This window comes from Bidens hawaiensis, unplaced genomic scaffold, assembly GCF_021521415.1.
Source record: "Bidens hawaiensis isolate Kalapana, Puna unplaced genomic scaffold, B.hawaiensis_p1.1 tig00009828_1, whole genome shotgun sequence".
Classification (NCBI taxonomy): domain Eukaryota; kingdom Viridiplantae; phylum Streptophyta; class Magnoliopsida; order Asterales; family Asteraceae; genus Bidens; species Bidens hawaiensis.
In genome coordinates, this window is record NW_027491736.1 from 91,737 (window position 1) to 114,417 (window position 22,681).

Genomic DNA, 22,681 nt, shown 5'->3' on the forward strand with positions numbered 1-22,681 from the left:
TTTGGATTATTTTTTGTTGTGGAATCATTTAATTTTGGGTTAAAGTTACATTTATGAAAAATTATAAGGTAAATTATTCAACCGGTTGAACCTTCCGGTATAACCCTGTTCAACCGGTTATATCATTTTTTAGTTTAATCCGGTACAAATAAAATACCGGTTTTTAAAAATTGTATATTTCTATACTAACACAAAAAGATATTTAAGTGACAAATGATTGACCTAGTCAAACCCAATATCCACGCTACACTAATCTCCGCCGTTGATGAAACCATGTCTAGTTTTATTATAAAAGATAATAAAAAAGAAATAGATATGGATATTGGGGAGGAAGGTTCCTCTTGCATCTGCAAATAGTGGAGTAATTGAATAGAAATAGAATTGGATTACAGAAATAATATATGCCGCCTTGCTTTTGCCCACTTCATTCAACTCTCCGCCCAAATCCAGATCCAAATCAACTAACTTAATAATACATACATATACATAACATAATATACGTACATATATATCTTCACCATCAATTAGTAATATTTCATTTCATCTGGTTGCACTTGTGATATGATCTGCCTGTGTATTTAAATCTCTGATCAAGGTTACTTTTTACTTTCTTTACTTTACTTTACTTTTTATTTATTTATGACTAATTAATCGCTGTATTATCAGTTTGTTAAAGTCTAATAATTAACACGATCTGCTGTTATTGTTTGAAGATTGATTGATTTTGCTCGTTTAACTGCTCACATTGTTGTTTTATTGCCACTAGCGAAAAACTAACTCGGATTATTAGGGTTGCAGATCTTAATTTAGTTTGGTAAAGTTTCAACACATAGTTACTTGCCCTACATATGGATCAAAGTTGAATCTAGCATTAATGTGTCGAAAAAGGAACTGAATTTCATGGTTTCCGGTTTTCGCTTAGTCGTTAGCGCAATGTAATTAAGGGCTACCTAACTTGATAATGAATAGTTTTATGGTATAATACAAGATTTAATGTTACTTAAAAAAGATTTAATCGACACCGATTTTTTTAAGAACAAACCTAGACAAGACAATTGTTTTCTGGAGGAGAATGGGCACCGTTGACGACCAGTGGTGTACAAAAGATGAAATAATTGTTTTAACTTTGTAAACCATGATAAGTTCTTTTTTTTTGTTTACAACTCACGGGCGTCAACTTTTACACTCTCTCGAACTTCTCAGCCTTTCTAGTTTCATTTTTTTTTCTTTTGACACCAACGGTTTATATACTTGTGGTTCTTTTAAAGAAGCACAACCAAATAACACGCATTTACCTATGCCAACGCTTTTCGTATCAACATTGTACTTGCTCATCTAACACCAAGATTCAAATACTTTAACTGTGAAGGAAGTTTTATTACCAATTTTGTACTTGTCAGGACTCTACTCTTTTGTAATCCTGCTTTCACCAAGTTTCTATCCGGTATAATATGACGTCTGTAAAAAGAATGAATTTTTAGGTTGAATGCATGGCTAATCAAGCTATATACAATTGTTTATGAATCTTGCAGATGGGATCTAACAGCATGGAGTTATCATCAGAAAATATCAATTTGGACTCCGATGAGGAGAGCCCGTTAACATTATCACAATCTGCAGGTGCAAAACAATCTTTTCAGTTTGAGGCGTCTAATACAAGTGTCCCCAAACCTAAATCACTAATCGTCAGAAAGTTACAAAACTCTGCTCTCCACAGTGTCTATGTTGTCTTGTTTAAAGCAAAGATCAATGTTTTGCTTCCTTTTGGACCCCTTGCGGTTTTACTGCATTACGTCACTGGCAGTCATGTAAGAACTTTTTTTTTACCTCGAATATCAAAGTCAAGAATTTGTTCACGCTTTTCCTTATTTAATTTTCTTCAACATCAGGGATGGGTCTTCTTTTTCAGCTTACTGGGAATTACACCTTTAGCCGAACGATTGGGTTATGCAACTGAGTACGATTTTGTCTTTCATCTCATTGTGGTTTTTCCTTCCTTTTTTGAACTTCTTTAAAAAAAAATTTCCCTGTTTTTCAGGCAGCTCGCGTGCTATACAGGGAATACAGGTAAATAACATTCCGTTATTATAAACAAACATCTTATTTTTTTTGGTTGCATGTAGTAGTATTAAACAAGGATTAAGTATTTATTGGTTGGATCCGCAGTTGGAGGTCTTCTAAATGCCACATTTGGCAACGCAACAGAAATGATTATTTCGATATATGCATTAAAGAATGGGATGATAAGGGTTGTTCAGCAGTCATTGTTAGGATCCATCTTATCAAACATGCTGTTAGTGCTTGGTTGTGCTTTCTTTACTGGCGGCGTAGTTCACTATCCAAAAGTTCAGCGTTTCAACCAAGTAATTCATCACTATTTTGAACTTCGTATAGTGGGCTTGTTGTTGAATTATCTCTCTTAAAAAGGAAAACGCTCATTTCTGTGTGATTAAATATGTTTACAGACCGCTGCAATAGTTAGCTCAGGGCTGCTGTTGATGGCTGTAATGGGAATTCTTTTTCCAGCTGTGCTTCATTTTACACGCACAGAAGTTCATTTTGGGAAGTCTGAGTTGGCACTTTCAAGATTCAGCAGCTGTATAATGCTGGTGGCATATGCAAGCTATCTTTTCTTTCAACTTAAAAGCCATACTAATCTTTATGATTCAGTCGATGAGGTATTGTTCAAAGCCTTTTATTTTAGTTTGTTTTCAAAATAATTTCCCCTTCCAAAATGATTTATCAAGGTTAAACCCTATTATTTCTTTATTTCTAAAATTGTGTGTATAATACATTAATTGCACGTTCTTTAAAACAACCATGTTTTTTGTCTAGCGGGCAGATGATATGCACGTGTTTGTAAGTTTTTAATAAGGGTTAAATGCAGGAAAGAGAAAACAACGAGGATGATTCCGATGAAGAAGATATTCCAGAGATTACGAAGTGGGAAGCAATTGCTTGGCTTACAATTTTGACATTATGGGTGTCTGTATTATCTGGATACCTTGTGGATGCCATACAGGTAGGTAACTTTGGGTTATGGGCGCGGCGCGGCTCAATGGTCCCTTGATTTCTAATGTTGATTGTGATTGATATGTTGCAGGGAGCATCTGAGTCATGGAATATGCCGGTGTCTTTTATTAGTGTAATCCTGCTTCCTATCGTTGGTAATGCAGCTGAACATGCAAGTGCCATCATGTTTGCCATGAAAGATAAACTTGTAAGCCTTTAATTGGTTCATGTAAAACATACATAGGTGTGTAATGTAATGACTGTCTAATTCTTTTTGTTTGTTTTATTTATAGGACATAACGCTCGGAGTAGCAATTGGATCATCAACTCAGATATCCATGTTTGTGGTAATGCCACGTGTTCTTTTCTCATAAATTGACAGTGTTACATTTAATAAATATTAATGATATGATACCCTTGTATCTTTTACAAATGCAGATCCCATTCTGTGTGGTTGTTGGTTGGATAATGGGGCAGCCAATGGACTTGAACTTCCAGCTCTTTGAGACGGCTACTCTATTTATAACAGTGCTAGTTGTTGCATTTATGCTGCAGGTATTTCCGTCTCTCATCCTTCCGTGTGTGTATTGTTAGTTTTAAGTTGTAACTAATGATTTGGTGTGTTTACAGGAAGGAACATCAAACTACTTCAAAGGTGTTATGTTGATCCTCTGCTATCTGATTGTTGCTGCCAGTTTCTTTGTGCATGTGGATAAATCTGGTGAGTATCATCATAAATATATAAAAAGCAAAATAATATGTTACTGGACATGGTAAATAATATTTGGTTGACGATGTGTTTGCGTGATGCAGATGATGAGTAGGCCGGGACTGATGGCGATGGTTGTAATTTCGTGAGGCAGTATTAGTTGATGATGATGTAGAATTGTCAAAAAGAAAACAAAAGTTTGGTTTTGGTTGATGTAAGCAGCCAGCCAGTAGTAAAATGAAATGAGATGAAGAGGTGCCTACCTGCCAACATGTAAAAATCTAGTCATGTGTTTTGTGTATTTTTCTCTCCTCTTCTATACAATAACCCACCTTTTTTATTTTTATGATAATTATTTGAAAGCATCGCCGCCCTTTCTTTGAATGAAGAGCATTAAAGATGAGCTTCTTTTAATGGTAAATAGTAATCAAATTAATAGGAATAATAATTTGTTCTAAAAGATGGCATAAATATTCAACAATTAGGTTATGTGTTGTGAAGGTACATTCATGTCATATGGGTATGATGGGGCCTACTATGTCATGTCGGGCAAAATGTATGAGGCGCCTAAAATGGGGAACGCCACCCCAACAACTGCGTGAAACAAATCAAATGGTGGATCCGTCCCACTAACAAGTAATGAATTAATTTCGTAAATTAATTAAAAGACCGCTTCTCCTTACTTTATCACCCTTTTGTTTTTTAATTTAAATTTCTATATAGTTTAATTATTATTTTAATTGGATAGTGACTAGTTAACCTACAACGTTTAAATTAATGGATGACTAGCTATCCTACATGACAAGGACATTACACGGTAACTAATTATCCCACACCAAATGATATGTAAAACTTAAAATATTGATTTTTATTATTTTTTTTCATTTGGTGATCTCTGATTTGTTTATCTGAGTAACACTGTCCTCTTATAGCATTACATTATAGGTGTTAAAAAAAACTTGGTATGGGCCCGGCAACTCAGTTTATAACCCAACCCACTTCACTAAATAACCGGTTTGGGACCTAAACCTTCAATTTGTATACAGTATACTAGTTCGTAGTTCAATTCCTTCAAAGCCAGTTTGAACCCGGCCCAATTTGGAAACATGCCAAAAAACCGGTTCTTTTGTCCCAAACTAGATCCAAACCGGTCCTGATATAGCTGAACATTCTTGCCTCCAAGTTGGTTCCCCACCCAATCCGCTTTGGCCCAAACCGGTTTTGACCAAATATGGACCAACCCCGATCAGTTTATCTCCCGAATTGGTTTGAGTATCTAAGCTGATTTGTACATGTCTACATTACATTTTTATCAATTCCTTTTAGAAATTACGTATTTGATCCTCAATTTCGTTGGTGTGTAACACATTAGTTTTTCCTCTACTTGAAGTAAAAAGTGTGTTGATAAATACTTATAAAAATTATTATTTTATCTTTATTAAGAAGGATAAAAAAAATACATAAATACCTTATCTGTCCCCTTGAATTACATTCTCTTAATATGGAAAAATATTATTTTATCTTTATTAATTAGTTCTTCATGTTAATAATGGAAAAACATGATAATATGTTAAACTTATAATTATATATGTATTTGTTACAACATGTAGATTAGAAACCGCAGCAGAGTATGATGTAGTTGACATGTTTGTCATCTTGATCAAGTTTCCTTTTAAAATGTATCGTTAAAGATAGTATTCAGGTTCTTGAGATGAACCCGGTACAGGAGAAAGAAGACACACAAAATTGTATGTGTGTGTAGTTAAGTTATGATGTTAATTTTCTTCTCTCTATATGCACACAAGAGGAAACCTTTTATTAGCTAATTAAAGGTAACATAGCTCATCAATAATTATCAGGCTAATATATAATAAGGTATAACTAGATGGGAGCTCGCACGATGCGGCGTGTGTTTGAATACAGACTCTGGTAATCACGTAATAATTATGTATGTTCATGGTTCGGTTTAAAACTTTAAAATCGTTTAAACCGACCATCGATTAAGTTTCACAATCCGTTTTTCTTTAACTTTCGGTTCCAATTTATAATTATAACAGTTTAGTTTCAATTTTCGTCAACATAAAATCGTTACTAACGGTTTATCTCACATGTTTAACTTAAAAATTGTCAAAACCGAGTTGTGAACAACCATACGTAACATGTTATTTTTTTTAATTGAAAAAAAACTACAACGATATTAGCATATGAAAATGTTATAGTCGTTTAAAAATCGTGGTGGGAAGTTGGTTTAAAATTAAAATAAAATGTATTATATAGTGAAAAATGAGGGACCAAACTTGTAAGGGTTATTTAATTTAATAAAAGTCTAGTAAAGTTGGTGAAAATTTGTAAATATTTTGAAAGAATAGAAAATTAATGTGGGATTTTATGTTTGGAAGACTATTTTGTCTTTCTTCAATGTGTTTTAAATGTTGTACCATGTGTTATATATGTTGTAAATCCCTTAAAATCATGGTGTCTTAATTTGTCCATTCTCATACATTATAGACAAAATGGCAAAAGACGTCCTTTACGTTTGCACGGTTTTTCAATAGTCGTCATTTGGCAAACATAATGACAGAAAACGTATTTTATGTTTCAAATTCATTTCATGTTACGTCCTTTGACACTAACCCGGTTATTTTTTTCTCGTTAAATCTGAACATGTGCAAGGCACATGGGGGTATATTTGTAAATTTATAAATATATATATACATCTCTCTCCTTCTCCCTCTCCCTCTCCCTCTCCTGCCACCCACCTCACCACCATCACCTACCTTTGCATAGCCACCCCCAACTACCGTGTCTCCATCGTCTACCCAATACCTGCAATCTGACTTCCTTGTTGTCTCGGTGGCAAAGATCCAACCAGATCTTGACCTCCTTGTCGTCGCAATTCAACCAAATCTTGAACTCCACTGTCTCTCTCTCTTTTTTGTTCTCTGTAATTCATCACCACTATTAAACAACCTAGCAATCATCAAACCACAATTACCACAACCACCACTGACCTACCACCGCCATCTCTGCGCCGTTGGGCCCGCCGGAAAAAGCCGCCACGCGAACTCCGGCGAAGCTTTATCGGTATCAATTGGAACCAATTCAAGGTAAGTAAAACATAAATCTATGCGGCTTTGGATTATGAACAAAAGCCCTATCCTATGGAGAATTAATTTTGAAGCGAAATATTCATTTTGATGCCACCGGAATGTTTATAGAGCTTCCTCCTTGGTTGTTAGGGACATCAGTTTCATCAGCAAACCCTGGATTCCGATTGTTGTTTGGAAGAGATGAGTGGTGGTTGTCGCAACCGACAGCCGGAAGTTATAAGGTGGAAACGGTGATGGTCTTCGAAGTGGGTGAGAGAGAGTGACAGGGAGAGAGAGGGATTGAGATCAAGAAGAAAGAGAGAGTTTTTAAATATTTTTATTTTTAGTTGAAGTATCAAAAATATCTTTATCTTTTAATAATGTATAAAATTATAATACTACCCTCATGTGCCTTGCACATGTCAGATTTAACGAGAAAAAATAACTGGGTTAGTGTCAAAATACGTAACATAAAATGAATTTGAAACATAAAATACGTTTTCTGTCATTATGTTTGCCAAATGACGACTATTGAAAAACCGTGCAAACATAAAGAACGTATTTTGCCATTTTGTCTACATTATATATAATTTAAATATAAATATAAATTTAGATTAATATTTTAATCTATTATAATATAAATGATTATAATGATCACATAAAAATATATATAATTACATATTTAATCTTAGTTAAAAAAAGAAAAACGAGAGTTCGTATCTTTGAAAGTATTCTCCACCATAGCTAGTTTGTTCTAGAAAATAACATAATTTTTAGCATGTCAATTGTCAAATACACCAATAAACAAGGTATATAATCCTGGGTATCAATATCTTTCATCGATTTAGACAGTTATAAATCATTAAGAAGCAAAAATTTATTTGTTAATTATATCTTGAATTTGGATGGGAAATATCAATGATCACATTTAAGTTAAACTGCCGTGTTGCTTAAGTGATGGAAAAGTCATGGCACGTGATCTGACCTCCATTGTGTTAGCCGAACATATTTTATTATATGTCCCGTCATAATTTTTGTTCAACCAAAAACATATGTAACTATATATCATTAAATTGTGATTTTCTTTTAACTTTCAAAATTGTTTTAATTAAAAGAGTTAGAAATTAAAATATAAGATAACGTAGAGAGACGTAGGGTAACATCCAAGACCGTGACACGTGCGATAAATGAAATGCACCCGGGCACCCAAATTGACTCGAAATCAAACCTCCGATCTCTGTTGCTTTTTATATAATATAAAAAAATAAATAAATTTGTCATGATTTAATTAGAGACGAATAGGTTTTAACAAATTCAATTATAACTCACCAGTCCCATAGCTAATAATCTATATTACTGTATAACTTTAACATTTATAATCAGAGGCGAAGCTTGGACTGAGGCACCGGGGGGGCTCAAAATGTATACAAAATTACACAAACGAGGGGGGGCGGCCTCAAATTTTCGGTCGAAAAAGGCTAAACTTACACTACGTATAAAAAATTCGGCCGAAAACGGGTAAATTTACACTACTGCGCAAAAAAACAGGGGGGGCGAGGCCACCCGGGCCTCAATGAAGCTTCGCCCTTGTTTCTAACTTGTAGTTTCATTATTGAGTGCAATCTTATTTTAAGGGAAAAATAAATAAATTTATACGTATTTAATGACAAGTTACGAGAATTTGGTAGGTTTCGGTCTTGTTCATTACAGTGTAAATAACTCATTTACGTTCGTTACGATACTGGAGCTGAAAAAATAAATAGACGTCGATCAATACGGTTTCCTCAAATAACCGAAAAGGGTATTTGCATCACCAAACTTCTATACACGCAAACTACAGATTGATAATAAATAATACTAATATATAAAATCCTACATATACTTTATCGACTTTAACTTGAGTGTATTATGTAGTCTTTTTGGACGATGGATTGGACATGTAAATGCAAACAACCTAAAATCTTCCATCAATCAAGATATATATTAAATTGGTATAAGAAAATAATAATAATGGATGAATGAATGAAAATGACACATTAAGTTTTAAATTTTACTTTAAATAAAATGTCATTATTGTTGTTTAAAAGTAAAATAAAATGGCACAAGATATGATAACGATATGATGGATGATGACCCATTCATCATCTTCAACCACACTTTCCAAATGTGCGAATTCTATTAAGCCTTCAGTGTCGGTTATATACTCAGTGCCGGCCCTTTTTGTAACTAGGTGAAGCCCTAGCTTAGGGCCACCAAATTTCAAGGGCCCCAAGTTTTTATGACTAGGGCTTTAAATGTTTCATATTTTGTATAGATAATTTGATGTTTCTCACAGATTTTGAATGGTTATCAAAGGTATTCATAGTTTTTTTTTAAGAAACAATGAGCAGTGTGCAATTTTCATTAGACATATTTTTGAAGTAATGGTGAGTTGTGTGGGATTTTTATTCGATATTCATGTTTGCGTAGATTTTAATTTATTATTTTTTTCATGCTTTTATAGTTTTCAAAGAGAGGAAGCAATTCTGGTTTTTAACTTTGTTCATGCAACAACATTGCATATCAGCTTTCACTCTTACATAAGCTGTATAAGTGTATATATATGTTTTTCAATAAAGTGCACTTACATATCTAAGTTTTGATCAAGAACATGTTAATTTGACCAGTCTAAGCAATCTTGTTAACACTGTTAAATGTAAGTTTATTACTTAGCACTTAGTTTATCATTTCAAGATTTAAAATAACGTCTTTCCAAACCTATTTTATATTTAATCGAAACTTGCAATCTAATGTATTGGCTATAAATTTTGCCTTCACTTGGCACTTGGCAGTATTTAGAATCTTCAAGAAATTTGACCGGACATGATTAAACTGCAAGGTTTTTGGAAAATAGATAGTGTTTGGCAATCATGGTTCGACTAATAGAAGTTTTGACATCAATTTGTTTTCATTGTCTTGCAGTTGATTTCGTTTTCTAGTATTTTTTTTATTTCAATGGGTCGTCCAGACTGGATGATGGCCCCACTCGCTTATTTTGCTAGGCTTACGTGATTCTAAAAGGGCCTCAATTTTGAAGTTCGCTTTAGGCATCTAAAAAGGTTGGGCCGGCCCTGTATATACTTAAATGCAAATGACGCAACTAGCTACCTGCGAACTTGTCTTTTAATGTTATTTTATTATTAATAATTTAACCATGAATATATAAGGCAATACGTAATGGGGCAATAAAAAGGGCGATATTGGGCGACAACACCGCCCCCTGGGCGAGAAGAGGGGCGAAAAGGGGCGGGGCTACAACAGCTTATCGCCTGCTTCCTTTCTTTATTATTATTATTATTATTATTATTATTATTATATTCTAATGTGTTATATATATATACACACATATATATATATGGGTTGAGTTATAATAAAAAAATTAATTTTCCTATGAAGGATAGAAAATAATCTTGTCCATTCATTTTAAAATTGAATGGTTGAGATTAGATTAGAGAGATCATAAAGTGTAAAACAAGGGTAAATGCATAATAGGGATAACACATTTGTTGACTTTCTCTCTCCACATGCAAGACACATGTCAAATACTCCCATCATTTTAAAACGTCCATAACTTTTTTATACGACAATTTTTTTTCAAAACAATTTCACCATAATAACGAGTGTTTTTTTTATCTTTTATATGAGTACCATATTGCTTTATAAAAATAAGAAAAAAAATTCGTGGGTTTTTACAAGGTGTGTTTTATCATATTGTGTTTTACAAAATTGTGTTATACAAGTGTGTTTTATTTTTTCATAGTGTTTTTTACATTGTGTTATTTAATTGTGTTTTCATTGTGTTTTTGCCATTGTGTTTTTATTTTCATAGTGTTTATTCCATTGTGTTTTTTACATTGTGTCTTTTTCATTGTGTTTTTTATAGTGTTTTATTTTCCGACGAAATTTTCGAAGACTTTTCCGGCAAGGTGGGTGGCGGTGGGTGGCGGTGGGCGGTGGTAGTTGTAGGAGATGAGTGCAAATTTAAGTGGGTTTTAATTAAGTGGGTTTTTGAAATTAAATTAAGTTGGTTTAAATATTAAGGTAGTAGACTAAAATACCCTCATTCCTAGACTTCTTAGAAAAACCAAACTTCTTATTTGATCCTTCTCTATATATTATTATTATATAACTATTGTAGCCCCTACACCATTACACCCAAAAACAAATTCTCACACATTGCTGACTGGGCGCCACACGAAGCAAAATGCCCCAATTTATAGCTCTTCCACTACGCATAGCCTAACATACCGGTAGCAGAATTGGTGGAATCTGAAAAAGTGTGAATAAATTATTATATTTTATGAATCTATCATAAAACTATTTTCATGGCAAAAAGAAAAAAAAATAAATATAAAGTCTATGGACAAATTCTTATAGAATAAACATTATTTATCATACTTTAAGGCTAAGCGATGTGGTTTAACCAGAAAATGCATAATTTCTCTCATTTGCTGTTATATCTACGGTGGGCTTTAACCAACTACTTTGATGTTTGAACGAATGCATTGCGGTTTAACAAAAATAAAAAATTTAAAATTAATGTTTGTGTGTGCATGTAATTGGTGGATGTTAATGCCTAAAGGGGGAGGGGTGGTGGATGTGGTGTGATCACTCATCACACACCCCACCCAATCAAATGGTGCCACATCACCAACCCTAAATACATCACATGTGATGGTTTTTTACTAAGGGTGGTGGTGTGGTGTGATGATGTGTGATGGTTTTTTTTAATAAATACTAAATTAAATAAAAAGAAAACAATATTTTACATTAACTAAAAAATAAAACAAGATTACATTAAACAAAGACAACTAAATTAAAAAAACCGCAAAAAAGAAAAACTACGGCCCTTCCCAACCCCACTTGTCGCATATCTCGTGTTTTCGTTGAAGTTGGAGCGATTTAACGGGTTCATCAAGATGGTCGTGCGGTTGTAGGAGGATTTGTAGATCGGCGTTTCTTTGTTTTTCATTCAAATGGTTGATATACGCCTCCTCACGCTTCATTTTTAAAATACGAGCCTCTTTCCTAAACTCCTTCTTCTCGGCCATTTCCCCCATCCTAGCCGACTTGTATTCGGCGAAGTTTTCGGCCACCGCTTCCTTTCCAAGTCTTGACGGTTCCCCACTTTTCTTGCGATTCGGCCGTGTGGGTGTGGGCATGTCTTCGTCTGGATTGTCTTCGGGTTCTTCGTTCAAGTTAATGTTCGGCATGTTACATGACAAGCCGCCGGTAGACGTCGTGCAGTCCCCGGACTCGGAAGTTTTTGATCTTTTTGAACAAGATCCTTTCTTCCTTGAAGCCGTTGGTCCCTTCAAATCGACCAACGGAATCGGTACCCACTTCGCGTGACGTCTCGCAATCTGCCACGCATCCAAGTGGGGAAAATCCTTAACTTTGTAAACTGAGACATATTCGCGCAAAGCGTTCGTTATCATAGTCGCCTCGCTCGCTCCGCTTTGTGGAGTTCGGGTCTACAAAACATTTAGAAAAAATATATTTATAACAAATTGTAAAAATAAAGTACTAGATTATAAAATAAATAAACTAAAATAGTTACCTCTTGGACGTAACAAGCGTTAAATTTTGACATTTTTCGATTCAAATCTCCCCATTTGCCAATCATTTGATCCTTATTTCGTTCGGTTGCGCCGGGAAGTTGCGAGAAATGTTCTTTAATACGTTTCCATAACGCGTCTTTTTTTGTTGGTTTGAGCGTTTTTTTGATTCGGAGCAATGTAAATAAGCCTTGGTCAAGGCGACCTCCTCATCGGCCAACCAACGCCGAGCACCTCTTTGATGCGGCTCCTCATCCTCGGATTCATCTTCATTCAAAGTTTGCACATCGTGACGAAAAGCACTTGCAAATTGATGTATAACATCGTTATTGTCTAGGGGATCGACAGACATTTGGGACGATTGAGAGCCAAACATTTGAGACGGTTGAGAGCCAAACATTTGAGACGGTTGAGACGGTTGAGATCCAAAATTTTGAAAAGCATTATTTGGGTAATTTTGGGTAGAAAAAGGGGGTATAAAAGGTTGGTTTTGATACGATTGGTTTTGGGACGGTTGATAATAACGTTGTTGTTGGGAAGGTTGTTGTTGGTTTTGGGACGGTTGAAAAGGTTGGGGATAATAAGGTTGTTGTTCGGAAGGTTGGTTTGTGTCGGGTTCGTCTTGTAAGCGAAATCTCGTCGGTTCGCCTAGATTTTGTCGAACCTTTGGTCGAGTTTGGGTTTTCTTTGAACCCGACCCATGTTTCTTAGAACCCTCCATTTGATATGTTAAAAATGGTGTGTGTAATAGAAGATTTTGAGTTGGATTTGTGTATGTTTTGAAGATATATTTATAATGTTTTTATTGTGTTTGGTTTAATGTTTTTTTTTAATTTTTTCAATTCCAACGGCTACATTGAACCCCCCCCCCCCCCAACGGCTCTTTCTTCTTGGAAAACACCCCCACCAAGCGTGATGGCCATCATGCAAATTTGATATTTTCGCGTGATCATAGGACCGGCGACGGTGTTGCCTACCTCATCACGCGTGACGGGTAGGCTACCACGCACCACCCCGTCCGCCCTAAAAGGAACATCTCCCATCTTGGCACCCCCATTAAAACATGCAGCGTAGTACTTAACTAGCTTTTTGGGTGAGGTGGCATGGGACGCCACCTCACAACGCATGACCTAACAATCATCAATGATTTAGCGCTATCCCCTAATACTCTATACATATTAAATATTACGAATTTATCTAAGTTCTAATTATGCCGCCTTTAGTCTGCGTTGTTGCCTTGACAACCCACCCTCTTGAACGACTATTTGTGATATTTTTAAAACAAAAGTAAAAACTAAAGATATAACAAATAAAAACTCTTAAAAGTATCAAATTTGTGAAATTTAATGTACCTCTTTCGATGTCAATCATTATTCGCAACTTATTTTTGTCACCCATAAGATTTGTTTGCTCATAATATAAAAAAGACAAAACATTATCTAACGCCTCAATCAATTTGGTAAAAAAAGGAATATATATTAATCCAAAACAGAGAGAATATAATCTAAAATTGGTTAATAATAATAATGATGGTGATACCCATAATCCGCGTAAATTTAGAGAGGCTTGACTGACTATTTCTGTGGGGGGCGTAGAATATCCGAGAATGTAATACTAGACACTAGACCACCTCACCTCACCTCACCTCACCTCACCTCACCTCACCTCACCTCACCTTAACTTATTCTATTGCCATTTGCTATTGCTTGCTGTTCCTCTATTCACACGAGATACAAACATTAAACCCCTAAATAAATTATTATTCAGATCAAATGCATGCGTTCTGAATCTTATTTATTTTGCTGCTGTTGTTGTTATTTGTCGGTAGTCAAGTGTCGGTAGCAATGACACCATTCCTCTTATTCATCTTCATCTTCCTTCTTGCCCCTAACTCCATCTCCGCCGACACAGATCCATCCGACGGTCAGTATCTATCTTTATTTAATCTTTCAGCCTTTAGGGTTTTTATGTTTCTTATATTATTCATCTTATGTTGGGGTTTTATCATTTATGTTTATGTATGTATGTGCAGTCTCTGCTTTGAATGCCATGTATATAAGCTTAAATTATCCGGGTCAATTAACCAAATGGACCTCAACCGGTGGTGACCCGTGTGCTGAAAACTGGAAAGGCATTACCTGTTCCGGTTCAAGAGTCACTGAAATGTATTCCTTTTTTAATGTTAATAACATTTGTATTATTATTATTAGTATTATTACTACTACTACTATTATTATTATTATTGTTATTGTGTTAATTAAACTTTATTTTATTATGAATCAGAAATCTACCAAGTCTTGGGCTTTCTGGAGGAATTGGATATCAGCTTCAAAGTTTGACATCAGTGACTAACTTGTAAGAACAAATACAAATACAATAACAATGACATTGTTTTCTTTTGTCACATATAGAAGCAGACTAACATGATGTCATCTGGTGGTGCAGTGATGTAAGCAACAATAACCTTGGAAATCAGATACCTTATAGCCTTCCTCCAAACTTGCAAAGATTGTATGATTTTTTTCTTATACTTTTTATTTCGGATTGTGTAACGTGTTGTGTTTTTCGGTTTTATGAAATGAGCTATTTTGTAATATGCAGAAATCTTGCTGGATGTGGATACACTGGCAACCTTCCGTATTCTATATCGCAAATGACTTCTTTAAAATACTTGTGAGACAACTTTCATATTTCCTCCCTCTTATAACAGTTGCATTATCACAAATGTTATCTTATTTTGTATTTATATATTTGAACAGAAATGTTGCTCGCAACCAAATTAGTGGCCAGTTGCCCGACATGTTTGGGCAGCTTTCGGCTCTAACCACTATGTATGACCTTCTTCCTGAGTTCAAATTTTCCGTCTTTTTTTTCTGTTGTTAAAACTATATTATATGCTTCAGGGATATATCTTTCAATTCGTTTACGGGTGACCTTCCTGAAAGCTTTAGCATGCTGTCCAGTGTGACTGATATGTAAGTATATGAATATGTAATCTGACATGACGGTCAACATAACATTCAATCATCTTATTTGATGCTTTATAATATTGTTGTGTAGGTATTTACAAAACAACCAGTTTACAGGCACCATTGATGTCCTTGCCAATCTTCCACTTAAAAACCTGTTAGTTTTAGTTTCAATCCACTTAAAAAGTCTTCTTTTGATTTGGTTTGGTTATTTACGCTCGTGTTTCGATAATGATTCAGGAATGTTGCCAATAACCGGTTTATGGGTTGGGTTCCTAGTCGACTAAAGTTTATGTACAAATAAAAAAGAAGATAAAAACCGTTTTGAAAATTGAATTATTGTATTGTGCCAGAAAGGACGGTAACTCGTGGAACTCCGGGCCTGCACCACCACCTCCACCTGGAACACCTGCAGCTGGAGGGGGCGGTCAAAATCGACAGCCAGGTGGCAATAGCCCGTCTACTGGCGGCGGTTCTAGTGGTGGTGGGAAGAAGTCTGGTGTTGGTGGTGGAGCTATATCAGGAACTATAATATCCATTTTGGTTGTTAGTGCAATAATCGCCTTTGTTTTACTGAAAAAAAGATCCAAGAAATCGTCAAACGATATAGAAAAAACCATGGGCCATTCTTTACCCCTGTTGCTCCACAGCCAGTTGAAGGTATAAAGTTTTAATCTTTAAATTTGTTTTCCTGTAAGTTATATGCTTCAAGAAATCTTAATTAAATACGTGACCTTTTTTTGTAGAAATTAAGCCTGATCTATCTTCTCCCATGGCCAACACAAAAACATTTCAAACTGCAGATGTTATAAACCTAAAACCACCACCTTTTGATCATCACAAATCGTTTGATGACGATGATTTTTCTGCAATTCCCATTGTTCCCAAGAAAGTACAAGTGCCCCCACCAAATGTTCCATCATACTCGGTAGCCGACCTTCAAATAGCTACAAACAGCTTTAGTGCTGATAACCTCATTGGTGAAGGATCTACCGGACGTGTATTTCGTGCTCAATTTGAAGACGGAAAAGTATACTATTTTCATCTATTCATAATTCATGTAAAGTATTGTATATACAAAATTATATAACCTCTCACCCTTGGTATTTTAGGTTGTTGCTGTTTTTTTTAAGAAAATGATATCTGCTCTGTCAGATGATTTCATTGATATGGTTTCTGATGTATCTAGATTACTCCATCCTAATATAACCGAGCTTATTGGCTACTGCTCAGAACACGGACAACACCTTCTTGTTTACGAGTTCCTTAAAAATGGCTCTCTATACGATTTCTTGCATCTCTCTGATGAATACAGCAAGCCATTAATATGGAATACACGTGTCAAAATTGCTCTAGGGACAGCTCGTGCATTGGAGTAAGTCAAAATTTCATTTCTTAAATCAAGTTATGATCTTTACTAATGAATGTAAACTTGTTTGTGTTTGTTAGATATCTACACGAAGTTTGCTCGCCATCTGTTATTCATAAGAATATTAAATCCGCTAATATCTTACTAGACTCGGAGCTCAATCCTCATCTGTCTGAGTGTGGGTTAGCAAGCCTCATCTCAGATGCAGATCAGGTATTTCAGGCTTAGTATGAAGTTATAGATAATACCTAAATTACCCTTGTTATTAACTTTTGAATTTGCAGAGTTCTGGATACAGTGCCCCTGAGGTTTCCATGTCGGGCCAGTACACATTGAAAAGTGATGTATACAGTTTTGGTGTTACTATGTTAGAGCTACTTACAGGAAGAAAACCATTTGATAGGTAAAGTAAAGCATATAATGTAAATTGTGGCATTCAGTTTGCTTAAGTTGTAATGTAATGGTACAGCTCAAGGACAAGGGCAGAACAGTCTTTGGTGAGGTGGGCGACACCTCAGCTTCATGACATGGATGCTCTTGCAAAGATGGTTGATCCATCACTAAAAGGACTGTATCCGGTTAAATCTCTTTCTCGTTTTGCAGATGTAATTGCTCTGTGTGTACAGGTAATATAATACTCACAATATCCGAGTTCAAATTGTATATAGTTCTATGCTTATTACTGATATATAACAAAACGAACTGTCAGCCGGAGCCAGAGTTTTGACCAGCCATGTCAGAAGTGGTTCAGGTGTTGGTTCGACTTGTGCAGAGGGCAAATATGAGCAAGAGAACTGTAGGTGTTGAACAAGGGCGATCTAGCAACCAGGACTCTCCGTCATAAACATTCTCCGTTGTTTACGTTTAGTTTATCATCATAGTTTTGTCAAATTTCACATTCTTGTGTTGAGTGTATTAGTTAGAAACAAAAGTCATGTGGCAAAGACTACTTTATTATATTAGGGTATCCTTGGTTAGATGGAATGAAATGACCCCGCCTTAGCATCATGATGAGAGAATTATAATTTATTAATGCAAGATGTGTAAAAATATAGACTAACGGGTTACAAACTTAGTGAACAACAAATATATACGGGTCCAAATAAAGAATATAGAGTCGGTCCAAACCTGTCATGTGTTTGGTCTTCATTAACCCAAAAATACGTCTTTTTGGACCCAACTAGGCCCAGCCTACACAAACCCAACATATTAAACCATTAACGTTGAATGATTTCAGTGGCTTTTCTTTTACATAGTGACCCCATGCAATCTAACAAGCATAAATACAAATTGTATAAAAGATTAAATCACTATCCTCATAGAGTCCTGCCGGGGGGACACCCATACACCCTTTAATATGGGTTGTATTGTTGTACTATACGCTACATATTAAGGGGTGTTTGTCTTATATGGTGTACCTGATATGCGGCGTATAGCACAATACGTCCCAGATTAAGGGGAATAGGCCGCGACATTATGCTATACGCGGCATATAGGTTCAGATAGGGATACATATGGTTAAAAGAGCCCTTATATGCCGCGTATAGTGCTATACGCGGCACATAGGTCCCCTTTTGTTAAAAGGGGTAATGTATGGATGTGAATATTATTATTTATTATTATTATTATTATTATTATTATTATTATTAAACGTTTTTTTACCACGAGTCGAGCACTTCGGGCGTTAGACGCGGACGGGGCGACAAAGTGGACGACGATAATTAGGGATCGGGCGTCAGACGCAGGGTCGACGAACACGTTGATGTTCACGATACAACGTTTACAGCCCCCGACATCGACGACACGCCGTTTTTATAGTTTGTATATATTTTGTTTTATTTTCTACAAACTCGATGTTTTTTATATAATAATGTTTTGCTTTGGTGTATATATGTGTTTATTGTTTTGGTAAAAAATTTGTTATAAAAACACATCTTTTTAAACAAAATTATTATATAAAAACAATAAAAAGAAGGAAACAAAAAACCAAAATTAAAACATAAAAATAAAAAAATAAAATAAAAACATAATAAGAAAAAATTGATTGGAGTTTTCTAAACAAACTCCTCAATATGTCCATAGAAAATAGCATCTGATATCCTCCATTGTTTTTTTTCTTTTATCTCCAATAAGAACTATAATATCAGTACTCTCGTACAAACCGATGTTGTGATTTTTTTAAATAAAAAAGGTTGTTTTTTTTTAATTTATTGCCGATTAAAGACTTATCTAGCGGTTATCCATTTTGGAGCCACTCCCAACCAAACATGCTTAATCGTTAAGTTCTCCTTTCACTTATATGCTTTGGTGGTGTTCGGAGGCTGGTCCACCTAGGCAAAATGCTTTTCAAACATCAATGCGCCCAAAATGCTTTGATGGTGTTTGAGGCGGCTTCACCCAGGTAAAAAAGAAAACAATGTTGTGATTTACTTGTAAATGAATCAGGAATTATTAATTTATAAATATGAACTGTCGAATGTTACAAGAATCTATTTGTGCCTTTGTGGTTGCAGGTTAATAATCATAAAAAAAATCCAACTCTTATTTGATACATTTGAAAATCATTATAAGATTGATTGAAACCATTTTTCTATTTCTTATTTGCTGCCGTTTAATAAAAATAAAATTATTTCTTATTTTTCTGGTCAATTTTTGTTTTAAGAATAGCGATACACGGTTGGTCATTGGTTTTATACTTTTATGCATCTGTTAACAAAAATGTGTTTTGTTAGTAGAGATTTACGGCCGACCTTTATATTTTCATGCCATTTGGGGCTGCAGCTGCATAAGGCCATGACCACGTTTTGTAGACTATTTAAAAGTATTAAATTTTATAAAACTTAATACGGTATTAAACTAAAACTTTATTTAATACTAATATGTTAATATGTTACTTTTATTTTATAATAATATTTTTTTTAATACTAAAACTTAGTTATTATATATAACACAAACCGAGCTACATCTGGGTAATGGGTAAGCGAGCAACAAGCTGCGCCGCTATCTCCTTTTGAATCGCAAAGGGGATAAATAAAAGAAAATATGCAATCAAATGGTTTGATCTTAGTCTATCCAAAATAGCTTGCAAACTCAAGAGTTTGGCAAAGAAAATACTTAAGGCTGAGGGGTGTGGAGCGCTAGGAAGGGCGCAAGAGGCCAGACGATCGCGCCCCGGGGCGCGAGCACCACACCACCGAGGCGCGATAGGGGCGCGAGAGGGGCGCGAGAGCGGAAAACGATGCAGGCGCCAGGGGGCTCGCGGGAACTGTTGCGCGTGAGGGTGCTTGGGGAATGGTGAAAGAGCCGTTGGAGGCTTAAATGTGAATAAAAAAAAAAAAAATTTTCCTCTATATATATCACAATATATATCACATATATCCACACCCAAAACCATTCTCACATACCACACCCAAAACCAATATCACATACCACACCCAAAACCCGAAATCACCCCATATTCCAAACCTTTTTTTAAAAACATGGCTGGAAATTGGTACCCAAACCTAGAATCAGATTACAGTTACGACGATTTATGGTCGGCACCGGACCAACCGATGTTTTATTCGGGGTCGCAACAACCATCCGGCTTTCAACCATCCAACATACAACCGTCTCCTAACTTTGTAGTTCCGGAGACACAAGAACCAGAACCAGAAGGCGAAGCTGCGGGACAAAGAAGACGCGTCCACCGGAAAAAACAAGTTGCAACGGACGGGTCGGGTTCGGCTTCGACCGGAAGGGCGAAACGGAAAATCACTCCGTGGTCATCGGATGAGAAGGAAGCCCTGTGTCGGGCTTGGATAGCCACTTCTGAGGATCGGCGTTGCGGTAATTGTTTTAACGTTTTTAAAAATGATTTTTAATAAAAAAGTTAAATAAAAAAGTTAAATGACATACAAATTTATTATGCATTTTGCAGCGGACTACCAAAAGAGCAAGGTCTTTTGGACAAAGGTTAGGGAGACGTTCTATTCGCTCGTTGGGAGTACAGAGCGGAACGCCGATATGATTTCGGGTCGGTGGACCGAAATCAGAAAATTTGTCGGCTTGTTTACTAATCTGTTCAACAGGAACGCCGGTCGTATGAGACCAAGTGACAGTGACGATTTGGCGGTCTATAATTTCACTGTCGAAGAGTGGAGGCAGGAGTGCCTGCGGAGGTATGGGACGGTGAAGACGTGGGACGATGTAAAGGTGTGGGAGAGGTTGAGAAGGTGTTCCAAGTGGGTTGAGCTAGTGGCGCCGGACCTAGATGCGGAAGTAGGGCCGAAACGGACTAAAACTAGTTCGTCTGGAGCGTACAGCACTTCCGCCGGGTCGGATTGCCGGGTTGGATTCGACCTAAACGTTGCGGGGGAGGAAACGTCTTCACCGCCGAGGAGGCGGCCATTGGGAAGGGACGCCAGGGGGAAAAAACCGGCTGAGGGGGAAGCCGTAAACATCAACGATCTTGTTGAATCCCTCAATAAATTCAACAAAACCATGGAGGTGGTCTCTATTGACAAAAAGGAAAAAAAAAGAATGAGAGATTTGGACTTCCTTGCAAGAGACTTCAGCCACCTAAATCCGGTCGACCAAATGCTGATGGAAAAACAAAAGGAACGTATCCGGAAGAGGTTGATCGAAGAAGACGAAGCCGAATAATAAGAATAATGTTTTTCTTTAGTACTTTAATTTTTTTTTATATATTAATGTGTTTTTTAATTAATGTGTGTTTTTTTAAATAATTTCTTGTTTTTTTAATAATACGTTTTTTTAATACATTTATAAAAAAATAAAAAAATAAACCGCTCGCGCCCCCTCTCGCGCCCCTCCACACCATGGCCCGGGGCGCTATCACCACTACCAACACCCATCTTATCAAGTTTCTCTCTCTGCCACACGTCACAATATTATTGGCTGGCGCCCCCACTCACGCCCCCTCTCGCGCCCCCCACACCCCTCAGCCTAATATATGAAGTTCACATTTCTTAAAATATTCATCCGTTGTTCCAAACACAAACCAAAAATCCAAAAAGATAAAGCCTAACAACCAAAACAAAGATAAAAGATAATTATAAAAAATATTAATAAGAGATTCAAACGGAAGTTGTAGATAAACTCAGTGCAATGCAAACCAATCCCCTTCATTCCAACTATCCTAAGATAATACACAAGCATCTTCTTGGAAAAGTTAAGACATTTTCAATACATTATACAGGATAATCTTACAACTTAAGACAAAAAACTTAATAAAATTTGCTAAAAGCCGATCCGACTGTCTTAATAGAGAAGGTCCAAACCCATTGAACCGGACCGACCTGGTGCCCATTTCCCGATCCAAGTACATCTTATAGCATAGCCCTTAGTATCAACTCATTTACATATCCAAATACACATATTTTAGCATCTTCGTATCAACCCTTAACTTTTTCCAAACGAAATTCATTTTTTTTTAAAATTATTTATATTATTTTTTTTGTGAATAACTTGCTTGACAACTGACATTCTATATCATCACCCTTTTTATAAAAGGCCCACCAAAAGTAAGCCTTAGCCTATATAGGATATCGATTTTGTATTTCACTATTTTGGAGGCTCCCTATAGTGGTCCCACTGGTGGGCGTGGAATCATGAATCCATGATATCCGAATTTTCTCTTCTGCAGACAAATCAATTTCGTTCTCTTTCATATAATTTGAAAAGAAACCACCTTGTATTTTTCAGTTGGAAGTTTCTGAAAATATCTTAAATATTCACAAAACGTGAACGCTTTCTCACATGGTCATTGATGATGACACCGTCAACTAGAGAGGTCAAAACTGTATCAGGTTGAATTTCCAACTAGAATTCATATATTTATTTTTTTTCAAAGATGTTAATTTGATCTTAAACATGCCCCGTTTAACCTTTTTATCTAAACAAATTGTAGTAAAAGAGTTGACGAGTTATAAACA

At 35.8% G+C, this 22,681-nt stretch overlaps 1 protein-coding gene and 1 pseudogene across 3 annotated transcripts; both read left to right on the top strand.

Moving 5' to 3' along the window:
- Positions 1-393: 393 nt before the first annotated feature.
- Positions 394-4,109, top strand: LOC143533675 (vacuolar cation/proton exchanger 2-like). 2 transcript variants are annotated; one of them, XM_077028376.1, is made up of 12 exons: positions 396-595; positions 1,533-1,808; positions 1,890-1,957; positions 2,039-2,067; positions 2,167-2,363; positions 2,466-2,678; positions 2,888-3,022; positions 3,104-3,220; positions 3,306-3,359; positions 3,451-3,567; positions 3,643-3,733; positions 3,826-4,108. In XM_077028376.1, exons 2-12 carry the CDS (start codon positions 1,533-1,535, stop codon positions 3,834-3,836), a joined length of 1,308 nt encoding a protein of 435 aa, XP_076884491.1. In that variant the 5' UTR covers positions 396-595; the 3' UTR covers positions 3,837-4,108. The 2 variants fall into 2 exon arrangements, with proteins under 2 accessions (XP_076884492.1, XP_076884491.1); XM_077028377.1 differs by lacking the exon at positions 2,039-2,067 and having other exon boundaries at positions 394-595; positions 2,138-2,363; positions 3,826-4,109.
- A 9,975-nt stretch (positions 4,110-14,084) lies between these two features.
- On the top strand, positions 14,085-17,735 carry LOC143533676 (protein STRUBBELIG-RECEPTOR FAMILY 6-like; annotated as a pseudogene). The gene is made up of 16 exons (XR_013135401.1): positions 14,085-14,330; positions 14,440-14,572; positions 14,691-14,762; positions 14,853-14,918; positions 15,009-15,080; positions 15,167-15,238; positions 15,311-15,382; positions 15,468-15,533; positions 15,617-15,670; positions 15,730-16,036; positions 16,123-16,406; positions 16,489-16,751; positions 16,826-16,958; positions 17,030-17,148; positions 17,215-17,371; positions 17,455-17,735. The product of XR_013135401.1 is annotated as a protein STRUBBELIG-RECEPTOR FAMILY 6-like (transcript).
- The last annotated feature ends 4,946 nt before the right edge of the window (positions 17,736-22,681 follow it).